General features: G+C 31.7%; 1 protein-coding gene across 1 annotated transcript in view; it reads right to left on the minus strand.

Moving 5' to 3' along the window:
- Window positions 1–3302: 3302 nt before the first annotated feature.
- Window positions 3303–13435, minus strand: part of LOC130447386 (proclotting enzyme-like) — a 36439-nt gene continuing 26306 nt past the window's right edge. The window contains exons 5-8 of the mRNA XM_056784182.1: window positions 11981–12148; window positions 8762–8968; window positions 3652–3816; window positions 3303–3590 (exon numbers count right to left, since the gene is read on the minus strand). Coding sequence (XP_056640160.1) covers window positions 3385–3590; window positions 3652–3816; window positions 8762–8968; window positions 11981–12148 — 746 coding nt within the window. The 3' untranslated portion in view covers window positions 3303–3384. The remainder of the gene's footprint in view (window positions 3591–3651; window positions 3817–8761; window positions 8969–11980; window positions 12149–13435) is intronic.

A 13435-nucleotide genomic window follows, 5' to 3' on the forward strand; every position in this document is an offset into this window, starting at 1 on the left:
CGAATGTCATTGAAAATTCATATACCCAATTCCCATCTGACATTTTTTCCCGAAAATTTCGGAGCTGTCAGTGATGAGTAGGGTGAAAGGCTTCACCAAGATATTAGAACAATGGAAATTCTGTATCAAGGACGATGGGATCGGGTCATGATGGGTTATTACTGTTGGTTTTTAAAAAATAGAAAGTGCAACCCCTCATAAAAGGAAAAAGTGATTTAAAGTGATTTTTTTAAAGTTTTTGTTTTTAATAGCTGCGAGGCATGTTTATTAGATGTAAACTATAAATATTGTCAATATTGTTTTAAAAAACGTGAAATTATTTTTTTAATAAATATTAAATATTTTAGCACTGAATATGGTTCTATAAATGTAACTTAAAAACCTTACGTGTTACAATTATTTATAATATTATAAAACTTATAAACTTATATAAAAACTTATAACTTATAAAATTTATTATAAAACACCAAATTAGGAAAAATTTTTTTGAAAACATGGACAATTATACCTTTTTCAAAACATTTAGACTGTAAAAACCTGTCAGCTCTTATTTTCGAAATGATAGAAACCACTTTGGAATATAATATACCTAGCTTTTAAGTATAAAGAATTATGTATTATAATAATTATGATGAATCTCAAATATTACACAACGTTCTTTATATAAATATTAGATAACAACTCTATTGATGGGTTTTTACAGAAAATAAGATACGAACAAAAATAATCCAAACACAACTGCATATCTAGTTAGCTCTGGTCTCCGGTTACCCAATGACTAGTCTGGATTTTTGTTTTTATTTTATTCTATTTGCTCTAGCTTCTAAACAGTAATAACTTGCCGGCAGTACACTTAAATATCAAAAGAAATACACTTTTTGCTCTGAATAATGAAAGTTTGTCAGAAATATGATTGAGAGAGATGATTGAATACTGAGACTATCGGAAGAAAACAACCTAGATTGGACAATACAACCAAACAGATCAACATGAATCTTTTATTAAAAATGTTTTATTACCAACTGTGAAGAAAACTGCGTTTTCTCTGCTATTGGTTGAAAATGTCCGCACTTTGCGTTAGATTAACTTATTTATAGAGAATGAGGAACATTTCGTGACAGAAATGTCGTAGGATTTGAATGTCAAAAAGCAAATATCAAGTTATTGTAGATGGTTCATCAACAGGTTTGAAAGCCCCACCTGGAAAATGAAAACCCCTTATTATGGAACCATAATGATAGTGATTCGGATTCGTTGAAATGGGTTCAAACGCATGCCTCTAGGTTGTAGATTAATTTGTGGAGTCGTTTTGGCTTTAGACTCTACACCTATACCTAGAAGATATTTTGTACAAGACTCTACATCTTATTGTTCTGCTTCCAAAATACATAGACTTCTCCAAAAGGAGGCTATTTTTCTTCAAGGTATTTTAGCCTTTTAGCGAAATGGGGATGACTTTCGCTGAGTAGATGCTCAGCTGTTTCCACGGGTTGCTCGCAGAATTTGAAGTTGTGGTCCTCTACCACGCTCATCGTATTAGCGACCGACCACCAGTTTCATGTCATTTCTGGCCATCACGTGAAGCTCTTCAGACTTCTTCATCTGATTCTTTGGCCATTCGTTAGTTCGTTATTAATGTGCAATCTCGTGATGCTACAGTAAGGATCCGTTTCAAGGTATGCTTCTAGAGTTTGTCAACACTACCATACTAGTTTGTATGTGCACTCAATAGCTTTCAGGACCTTCAAGGCCACTTGACTATCTGACAGAATGTATATGTGCTTTTTAGTGTGGTTTCTATTCAAACACTTCAGAGCACATTTGTCTATTGCTCGCAACTCTACCTGAAAAATGGCGAATGATGTTCCTAGAGATACGGAGAGCTTGCATTTTCGTCTAAAAACGTCCAGTCCAGCAGTCCTTGTGGCTAGCTCTAACCCTCTGTGTACCAGAGAGATATATGTTTACCCATGATTGGTGGTGCTTAATTACCTTTTCGAATGGGGTATGTTTGTGCAGCATTTGGTCCATTGATTTGTCACAGCTTTCTAGCTTTATTAGCTCTACAATCTTTAGGTGACCTATCAGATGTTCAGGCTTTAGTTTCAATATCTGGATCAATCTGTAGGCGTCGCTAAATGTCTCTTTATTCACTATGAGATGAAGAGCATAGTCTCCACAAAGAGAGGTGTCAAATGACAGAAAGTTCTTTTAGGTTGCCCACAGATGGCGTTAAATTACAAAACGATAAATTTAAAACGTGATTGTGATTAGCTTTTTGCTTAATCGGCTTAAATTCGAAAAAATAAATTCATTCAAACATTCAAATTTATTTATTTAAAAGCGATAATAAATAAAAAATTGGAAAATATGGATTCAACTATGCATACAACTTTTATCGTTGAATGACTTTTAAACGGTAGATTTAGCATTCAGATCTTTTTTATAGAGCCTTAAATTTCCCACAAGAAATAGCTGTTTTGAGTATTTTGAGCCACAATTGTTTCAGTGAAAAAAAGTTAACTGCAACTGATAATCATTTTTTACTAATCTGAACTTATATCCTTGATGAGCGGCCTTATACGAGGCACTGTTTTAGAATTAAAAAAAGAAGTCAAAGATATCGCAATAATTTCATTTTTACATGAAAGCCTGTACCTTAATCTACTTTTCTACATATGGGTGTATGGGTACGTATATGGGGTTCATATTTGGTGGAGGTACTTAACCGGATACAAGGTATCCTCCTGAATATTAATCTGTCGCGCTTTAGTATAGCCCGAAATCTCCGCTTGGACTCCCCTACTATTAGAAATATCTAGTATGTATGTGCCATTACTTTCGACTTAATTTCTCGTATTGTTTAGTTAGTTCATAGTAAATAGTCATAGTGAACGGAATGAAATAGAAAAGTAACCGAAGAATTTGAATTAATTATATAAGATGGTTAAGTATTAGTGATAAGTTGATTATTTGTCATAAGTGTAGTGCAAAGTGTTTAAATAAATTAAGAACGTGAGCGACACTTTTGATGAATTCACCCCACGAATATAAATAGTGTAAATAAAGAAAAAAACATTACAATACATTACAAATTCTTGAAATTATACACTAGGTACCTATCTTTGGATAATATTGGAGAGTTGGAAAATTTATCCGATTAAATCCATCTCCATTAAAAAATATTTTCCACTCATATATCTCAGGATAAGTTAAGAGAAAAATTCAGAAGATGTAATGCATGGTTATTGAAATGCGCGTCCCATAATATTCTGTTTAGAACACATTATGATCAATAAATATTTTTGTTTTTGAAATGGAATATTTATTTTTTTTTTAAATTTTGTAACAAAACGAGTTAATTATGGAATTTTGATGAATAAATTATGTAGTTCTGGTGATGTTAGTTATCCAGCTTAAAAATTTAGATACGTCTGTGAATATGACATATTTAGTAGGATCGCAAATATTCTGTATGCCTACAGTATTTGAAACAATTCCTTTCAGCTGCCACACGGTGTTTGTAACACTTCTATCATTCTTTGGAAAAATCAGACCACCACCTGAATCCCCATTACATACAGACGAGCCTAAAATACATTTAAAATATATATTATCATAATCATGTTATATATTTTTAAGATAAATTACCATTTCCATAACCAGCGCAGAAATTATTCTCATTTGTATATTGTGAGTAAATTTCATGATAGGAATTAATACACTCTTCAGTGGCAATAATTGGCATATTAACCTGCATCAATAACTCTGTCGTGGAATGTCCTTGGTCATTTCTACCCCATCCTACTGCTATTCCTACAACGTATTAAAATTCATTGTAAGGTTTGATTAACTGCTTTTGTGTCAAGATACAGATCTTCAAAACGGTTTGAAGCCCAAATCCAAAATCAGCAGTGCATAAGATATTTAGTCATTAGTTTTACAAACGATAAGGCTAGTAGAAATTCTATTAGGGCTGTCTAGAACCCTATTTCCATTTGAAAAATGTAACTGTTTCTGTATGTTTGTTGATTACATTAAAAAGAATTTAGATATGAGTCAATGAGTGAGAAGCAAATGGTTTATATGGAACAATGCATGTTTTGAAGCAATACAAACCGAATTTTCCATAGTCAATTGTAGAATTATGACTAACAGGTGTCTAAGGAGCTCTTGAAAACCAAATGTTAATATTATGAAAGACAAGCATGTTTACATGAAATAAAGAAAATTAAACCTCAAAAAAGTTATATTTAAAATAAAACTAACAGTGCAACTAGTGCTATATATGAGAGGAGACAAAAACAAATTTATGCAGTGCTTCATCATCCACAAAATGTAATTACACTGTTGCCAGTATTTTATTAACATAACAAAACGTTTATAAATTTAAAGGTAGGTAAAACTAGATGGATGTCAACCAACCAACAACAGAAGGTTGTTGCACGTTTTAAGTTGTACAGAAGCGTTTCCGTTCTATTAATAATCACATACAGAGAGTTATTTTGATGCCTGAAATAGGTGTGCAAAAGTGTTTAGTGTCAAATTGTGATCAAGCAACCGAAATATAAGGATGTAATCAATAGATCACCTACATCATGAATATCGAAATAAAAATAAAATCAAAATAGAAATTTATTATTACATTAATTGTTCATCTCAAAAATACGTAGCAGTTGTCAATTAATTACTTGTGGTTTTCTTGAATTTACTAAATAGAACTTTAAATTTCACTTTAATTATTCAGGTTCGTTAAGTCAGGTCAGTTATTGTTGACCTTTTAGTCTATTTTCTAAATACTGAGATATTTGCCCTATGTAGACAGCGTCACAATTAGTACAACTTCTTGATGTATAATAGTACTTCTTTTATTTCTTGGTGTTTAAAATTTTAGTATAGTGACATATTTGGATAGTGTATTATGTCTTTTATGACTTATACTAATATCATATTTATTGAAATAATTAGATAATTGTTGGGAAAGTCCTCGTACATATAGTAAGAAGACATGTTTTATGTTTCGTTTCTGTTTTGTTACTTAATTGATTATAGTATCTTTTTATCTTTTTCTTTAATATTCTTTAATAATCTTTTTTTCCGGATAATTATTTACCAAGTTTGTTTTATATATCATTCTGTTTTTATGTTATTGTTAATTTAATATATTGTAACATCAAGAAAATTGATTTCATTATTTTGTTCCACTTCGATTGCGAATTAAAGTTTTTTACGATAAGAACTGAATTTTTTATTTGTTTCCAATTTAAATTTTTGATACGGCAGTTATATCAATTTTACTTAGGACAGTGTCCTCACGAACTTTTCTCAATACATATGATATTAGTAGAAGTCATAAAGGACTTAATACAATATCCAAATATTTCACTAAGCTAAAATTTAAAACACCAAAAAAACAGAGGAAGTGATATTACATATCAAGTGCCTTATACTAATTGTGAGCTGTCTACATAGGGTAGACATCTTATTATTAATTAAATAGACTAAAAGGCCATCAATACGATGAAAAAAATAAAACTGCTTTAACAAATCATCTTATTTCTTGGACCTTTTATATACATATATACATATATATATATATATATATATATATATATATATATATATATATATATATATATATATATATATATATGTGCGGGAAAGTGGGTTAAAACGCACGGTCGTAGAAAAAAACATTTTTATAATTAATTTTATTATAAAGATGCAACTGATACGCAAAGGATAGAAGTTTTAATCATGATTGGCTATGGGAATAGAACCAGAACGCAACAGGAAGTATGCGAGTTATTTAACCAAAAATATCCCGATCGGACTCCAATTTCGCAATCAACAGTATGTAAGATTGAAAAAAAAATTCGAGAAATTGGTCATGTAAGAGATGCTCCAAAGTCTGGTAGACCATCTGTCTCAGAAGAAACACAATTGGATGTTTTATTAAGTGTCCAAGAACGGCCGCATGCTACAACTAGAGAACTGGCCTCAGAATTAAATGTTAGTAGAACAGCAGTGATCAAAACATTACATAAAAGCAAATACCACCCTTACAAAATGCAAGTCCTTCAAGAACTTTATGAGGACGATTATGACAGACGTCTCGAGTTCTGCGAACGTTTACAAGCTATGTGCCTTGAGAATGAAAACTTTGTGAAAAATATTGTGTTTTCGGACGAGGCTACGTTTAATTTAAATGGAGAAGTAAACACGCAAAACTACCGTTATTGGTCGGACGTAAATCCGCATTGGATGCGCGAATGCCATACTCAGTATAGGGAAAAAATTAACGTATGGGCGGGTATTGTAGGAAACAGTATTGTAGGGCCCTTTTTCATTGAAGAAAGTTCAACTGGTGAAAGGTATTTGTTCATTGTTCAACCAGCCCTAGCAACGTTATATCCGGGAGAGGATTTACCTAATGTAAACATTTGGTTCCAACAGGATGGCGCTCCGCCACATTACCATGCACAAGTTCGCGCATATTTAGATCAAATTTTGCCGAATAGGTGGATTGGAAGAAGGGGGGCGATCGAATGGGCTCCAAGGTCACCGGACTTAACCCCTTTAGACTTTATTCTGTGGGGTTACATAAAAGGAAAAGTTTTTAAAACAAAACCTGCAGATATGGAAGAATTAAAAAATCGTATTACTCAAGAAATGCGACGTATCACATCACAAGTCATTAATAGTGTCCAGAATGAATTTATTAATCGGTTAGGTTATTGCCAGTTAACAAATGGAAGACATTTTCAACATTTGTTAAAATCAAATTATGTAAACTAGGTATTAGAGTTAAAATGTCGTGTAAAAATCGTAATTTTTAAAAAATGTTACCTGAAAACCCGTGGATTCTATTAATTTCGTATGAATTTTTCTCTTGTTTGCAGCTGCTCATGGCCTAATTTGACTTAAATGTAATATCGAGGCGATTTTTTTTAACACACTCTAATTTCAAAACGGTTAAAGTTAGGTATAGGGAGTGTTACATGAAAAATGCTTAGAATTTTACAAGGAATCCGAAAATGTCAAAAAATTGGGGGTGTCTATTTAAAAAAACAAAGTTGCTACCTGCCCAGCTTTTTTGAGAACAAGCCTGTATATTAATTTTTTCTTCAAAAAAATCCTCGTCGAAAAATAAGATTGACGTGTCCGAGGGTTTTTGAAAATATCTCTTGGATTAGAAATTATTGTTATTGAATTTATTCCATACTTTACGACCGCACTGTATATATTATATATATATATATATATATATATATATATATATATATATATATATATATTTATGTCAAATCGTCTTGATTTTAGGTCTCTCCTGTTATAAAATTAGTTTTTTTTTAATAATAATTTTTGAAAGTTTGATAGAGGTGTTAGTCGAAAGGAACTATATGACCATCTTTAATATTTGTAGGCGCACTTGTGAGTGCTCTATTATGCAAAACGTCAAAGCCTCGTCTACCCCACCTTAAAATTTCCACACCTGTAAATGCTGTGTAAGGAACATATTGCATTTTTCTTTTTTTGAATTACAGAAATTGCACTTGATTTTAAATCTGACATCAGATAATGCAGCCGACAGATTCTGTTGCGCAGGGACAAAACCTCTATCTATATTCTCTCGAAGTGTGAGACATTACGGAACTGCAGAACACTACACCTGGGAGCGTATGAAATAGAAGATGAAGATATCTGGCAATTAAAGCCATCCCACATTCTGGACTTTCTAAGAGGAGTTGAATTAATTAGCTATGAATACTAGACTCCCAGTAGCGCAACAATAAAGGGGGACCTTTGGATTACGGTGTATATGATATTATAATTTATACATACGCATATGTATTTATCTTTATGTTTATTTTGTACTTTTTTCTTATGTAATAAAAATTTTTCGTTTTGCTCATGTTTTTTTGTTTATTTTTTGAAGCCTCATTCTCTCTTTGTTTAAAAATGAAAGGATGCATCATACGTAAGATCAACTTTCGTCCAGTTATTTTTCGAAACAATTCAATGAAGTTGTATCAACTGAAGATTTGAATTTGAAATATGCCTCCAAAAGCAGAAAGGAAACTTTTGTTTCCATGTACGTTAAGTCCTACTAATGAACCAAAAGAATGCGCTAAAACGGGAGCTCGAGCTGGTTATCTAAAGGATGTGGTTGTTTGGGATTCCAGCTATCCTGGTAATCTAGCAATTTTTGTAGTAATACATGTTTTCATCTAAATGTGTTTCTAAAGAAATTATCAGATATTGACAATTCTGATTTATGAATTAATAGATCATATTCAACATTTTTCTTTAATTTAACTCTATTTCAAAAATTAAGAAACCATGAAATAGCCAAAAATATACATTATATATTCATAAAAAAATTAATAAAGAAAAGTCTAATTATTGAAAAATTAAAAAAATAATATTTCAGTTCACTATACTTTTCTTATATCGAGTGCATAATTTTAACGAAAAAACTCTGGACTGGTTGATGATTTGGTTATTCTGGTACTTCACCTAATATGGTACCAAGCATATCCAAGAGATAGACAAAAGTTAATTTAGATGAGATTAGGAATACGTCAAACAGACTAAGAATCGTATAATCTATAATTATTTAGAAAAAGTTGAATTATTGTCCAAATACCACAGACCCAATACACAGCAGATGATTAAAAATATATGAAAGAAGTTTAATTTAATTCAATTTTAACAGTTTTTCCAAGTGATTGTAATATTTTTATTAGTAGATACGCACCGACTTTATCGATTACAAATTCTAGAGATGTGTCCTCTTTCCACAAGCATATGGGTCTTACAAATTTGGTATACTGCGTTTGTTTATTCAATTGTAAAATTGCAATATCATTGAATAAGAAAGTGGTATCGAATTTGTCGTGTACATTTACTTTTATCACCGTAAATAATTGTTGATGATCCTCGTCTGATGTTAAATTATATTTACCTGTAACAAGAAATAATTATTCAAATGTAAATGTATAAAATATTTTAGAACTATGAAGAAATTAAAAAATTTTTTCTGTTTTATGTTTCTTTGGAGATTACCTTAATAGTAAGTAGTGTTTATAAAAATAGCCACAAAACTCATTAACTTCTTTCCAAACTCTTTTCACAACTCCTATAAGTAGGAGCATATTCTTAACTCATATAACTTGCAGCGAGGAAGTGTATTAGGGCAATTCTTATATTATTTTTTATTCTTATATTAAAGGTTTACGTACTCGTATATCTGCAAAGAATATGCGATCTATATCTAGTAAATTCTCGGATAGTGTTTTCTTTCAAAATTACGTGAAACTATACAGAAACATTTATCATAAAAAGCTGCCAAGGATATTTATTACAGTAGAAGGCTCGCCAATTCTCGTAATGTTTCTGAATAAACATGGTCCATAGTGAATGATCTAAGAAATGAGGCTTCTTCATCGAGCATAATCTTTACTTCATCTGATAACCTTAATAATTACTTTGTGAATGTAGCCAAAAATTTATTAAATTTTATAACTTCTTCCCATGATCCGCTTTCATATCTCCCTGATGCTAATGCTAACTACAGTTTCTTCTTATGCCCGTAGTTTTAGCAGAGCTTCGCAGTACAATTAATGACATCAAAAATAAATACTCATCTGGAACTTATGGACTTCATGACCTATTGAATCACTTTACCACTTTAGTTAACGTCTCCCAATTGCCATAAGACGGCTATAATTATACCTCTGCATAAAGGGGGAGATAAAAATCAAGCTTCGAATTATCGCCCAATTGCACTCCTTCACACATTATCTAAGATCATAGAAAGATTGGTCAAAAAGAGGCTCTTATCATTTCTGCTTAAATATAAAATTGTTACTACCCATCAATTTGGGTTTTTGAGTAACAAATGCACAAATGATTCTATATTCTCCCTCCCGAATACTCTAGCCTAAACAGCCATCACTCCATTGCAACAACTTTTTGTGACTTTTCTAAGGCTTTCGATTGTGTTAATCACATTATTTTATTCAAAAAATTGGAGTACTGCGGTTTCAGGGGAACACCTCTTGCATATCTTAAGTCATATCTTAAAAACAGAAGTCATCTTTTAAAGGTTGATACAACGATATCTTCTTGCAAGCCAATGAAATTGGAATACCCCAAGTCTCAGTACCAGGCCCTATTTTGTTTCTTCTATTTATAAACAATGCCTATCTAGACATTAGTAGACCCGGAAGAGCGAAGTGAGCTGATATCCAACGCTCACGTTTTGTATATTTTTTGTGTATAATGTTGTGTTGATGTTTCTATAAATATATATATATATATATATATATATATATATATATATATATATATATATATATATATATATATAATTTTTCTCAGTCATGTTAAAGATACGGCCCGCGGGCTGCTTCGCCCGCTATTGCAATTTGTCACAGAAAGAAGAATAATGTTTCTTAGAGCTTTTAGACTTCATTCGATTCCTCTAAGGATGTTTTAAATACTCGTACTCTCAAGTCTACGGATGTTTATAAGTAATTTCAAGTGCAGCGCATGTGTTGACAAGCGAGAGTGTAAGAAAGTATCGCCATCTCTTAGCAGCAAGCGGAAACATCCTATTATTTTTGTCGAGAACGATAGAATCTTTCACGCGCTTCGAGTCTAGACTAGAACCTTCCTTAACCATATAAAACGAATGCGCATGACGTGAGTCTGTTGAGTCCAGTAATCGAAGCGATACGGTTGGAGAAGTATTTTAATTGTACTGCTCAACCCGCTGTTTTTATACGAGGCATTAACAGTAACTTTGAAATAACTAAAGAACTATTGAAGTGCGTTCCATTGACAGGTACTACAGCAGCAAATGCAATTCTGCAATTGCATTTGATGGCAGAATATGAACTCGACTAGAATATACTTTTCAGCACAACTACGGATTGCGCTGCTGCCATGGCTGGCAAACATTAGAGCGTTGTAACTAAATTAAAACAGAAAACATTTGGGAATTTTGTGGGATTTCACTGTCTAATTCATCTGGAATGGGACTAAATCCCCGACATATCAGGAAATTTTTACAAGATTTGGACGAAAAGTTTTCTAATATCCCTTATTTCACCGAAGTTTGTTGGCTCAGTCGAGGAGTAGTTTTAGAAAGATTTTTCTCAATACGTGACCCGATTCAAGCTTTCATGTTAGAAAAACGTAAACCAATATCTGAATATAAAGTTACTGGGTAAAAATCTGATTGTCACTCAAATGTATTCATATATTCAAGTCTTCCTCAAGTTTCCCTCATTTAAAATCATTTGGCACAGTTAACCAAAAAAAATTGGATGAATATTCTCGGCTTCTGCAAAATTTGATTTCGGAACAACAATCGTTTTGAAGACTCACAAAATGAATGAAATGGTATTCTCAATCAATTTTCTACACTCCATTCAATTTTGAAGCTTCACAGGCACCAGTTCATTTTCAAATGAAGTTAATAGATCTTCAATTGGACAGTATTTAAAAAAAAAATTAAGGAGATTAGTGCTCTTACATTTTATACACAATATTTCAATACAATAGTACCTAATTATGTGAGCAGATGTTTTCCGTGATAAAAATAAATAAGAACAAACATCACACAAGACTTACGAATGAACATCTCCAATCGGTTCTTAAAATAACTACAACGAATATGATACCTGACATGAGCTTGTCAAAAATAAAAGAAGTCAGGAATTTGGATCCTCGAGCTCAACATAATTACCTACCATCTTTTATAACTTTGATCTGATTTTAACAACCGTATATTATATACTTTTATATTTTAATAAATAAAATGTTATAATTCAGTTTATTTCTATTTTATTTTTAATCTGGCTCAAAAACGAATTTTTATGATACCTATCAACTTCAGAAAAACACATATTGCTTTGCAGGCATTATTATTATTATTATATATTATATAATTTTATGATTTGACACTAACCTAAAATTACTTCAAACTCATTTGGATCGCGAGGATGTTGAAAATTTTGTGAAACAGTACAATGAGCTGCTGTCACGACGTGCTGTAAACTAATAAGTGTCCCTCCACATTTATAATCAGCTCTGTTACCTTCTTTTATATAAATTGCAGCATGCCAAGGGAATTGTCCTACAAACAATAGATTAAATTATCTTCAAGATTCGTCATATCAAAAGTAGAAAGAGAAATGTTTTATTGACAAAATATTGTTACAATTTGTAGACAAAAGCTTGTACAAATAAAATAAAAATTCAATATCGGAGATGTGAGTCAATAATGATAGACTGATAAGGAGATGAATAAGTTCAGTTCTTTGGAAACTGATCTCAGCGCAAAACAGGAGGAACTTAATTTTTTAGTTAAGGCAGTAATATGTGAAACTCCCATTTCAAGTGTCCACAACAAACCCCAAGAATATTACAGATTCAACGACGTCAATCGTGGTATTATTTAATAAAAAAGGCAGCAATGTCTTTTTATATTTATGATAAAACTTTAGTTTTAGGAACGTTCAGACAGTGTAGATTAGAATCGCACCATGATTTGAGGGTGATTTTGTTTCTAGATATGGTCCTAAGGAGTGCTGTGAGATCAGGGTTGCTCCAAGAGAAACTAGTGTCGTCTGCAAATAGACATATTTTACCACTGATGTCTAGATAGGCGATGTCTTTTATAAACAGAAGAAACAAAAGAGGGCCTAGTACTGAGCCTTGGGGTACCCCACATTCTATTGGATTGCAAGAAGCCATCGTTGTATCAACGCATACAAGCTGTGTAAATTTCGTATGTACTGTTATATATCTTCAAATTTAATAATACACATAATGGAGATCATCATACTACTCAATAATATTTCACCAGAGTTCAGCAATATTTTATGAATTAATAGTGCAACATAAATTAAAACAAAGAAATAATTTGAAATATGTTGTACAAGTTTTTTTCATCCGTGAAATCGATAAGAATGTCACTTAATGCTAACAAACGTTTTCATATTATTATCGATTCACTCAAAAATTTTAACTCTTAGTGACCGGTTTTCTACGAGTGAATATCGAATGCACCTTAGTTTTGGACTGATAAGATGTTTAGTGTAACGAAAGCAAGAAAAATAACATTTTTGGCGTCAAAAGAATCTTTGAGAGATGAAGTTCAGATAGAAGTGAGAATATTGTGGGTTAAAAACAGCATCTTTTGAATACAAGTAGGATTCAGCTAAGATAATAGGGTGAAGTTAGCATCTGTGAGTTACTACTTTGGTTTCCCATTGTTTCTTTTAGCCATTTAAGTACTGCTAATTTGAAAACTTGATTCGAAAAAATTGCACGATACAAATAATTCTATAGCGAATTCACATGGCACACTATTCTATGGAAATAATTATTAACAAACAGAAATTATTAATGAAAACAATTT

This window comes from Diorhabda sublineata, chromosome 8, assembly GCF_026230105.1.
Source record: "Diorhabda sublineata isolate icDioSubl1.1 chromosome 8, icDioSubl1.1, whole genome shotgun sequence".
Taxonomy (NCBI): domain Eukaryota; kingdom Metazoa; phylum Arthropoda; class Insecta; order Coleoptera; family Chrysomelidae; genus Diorhabda; species Diorhabda sublineata.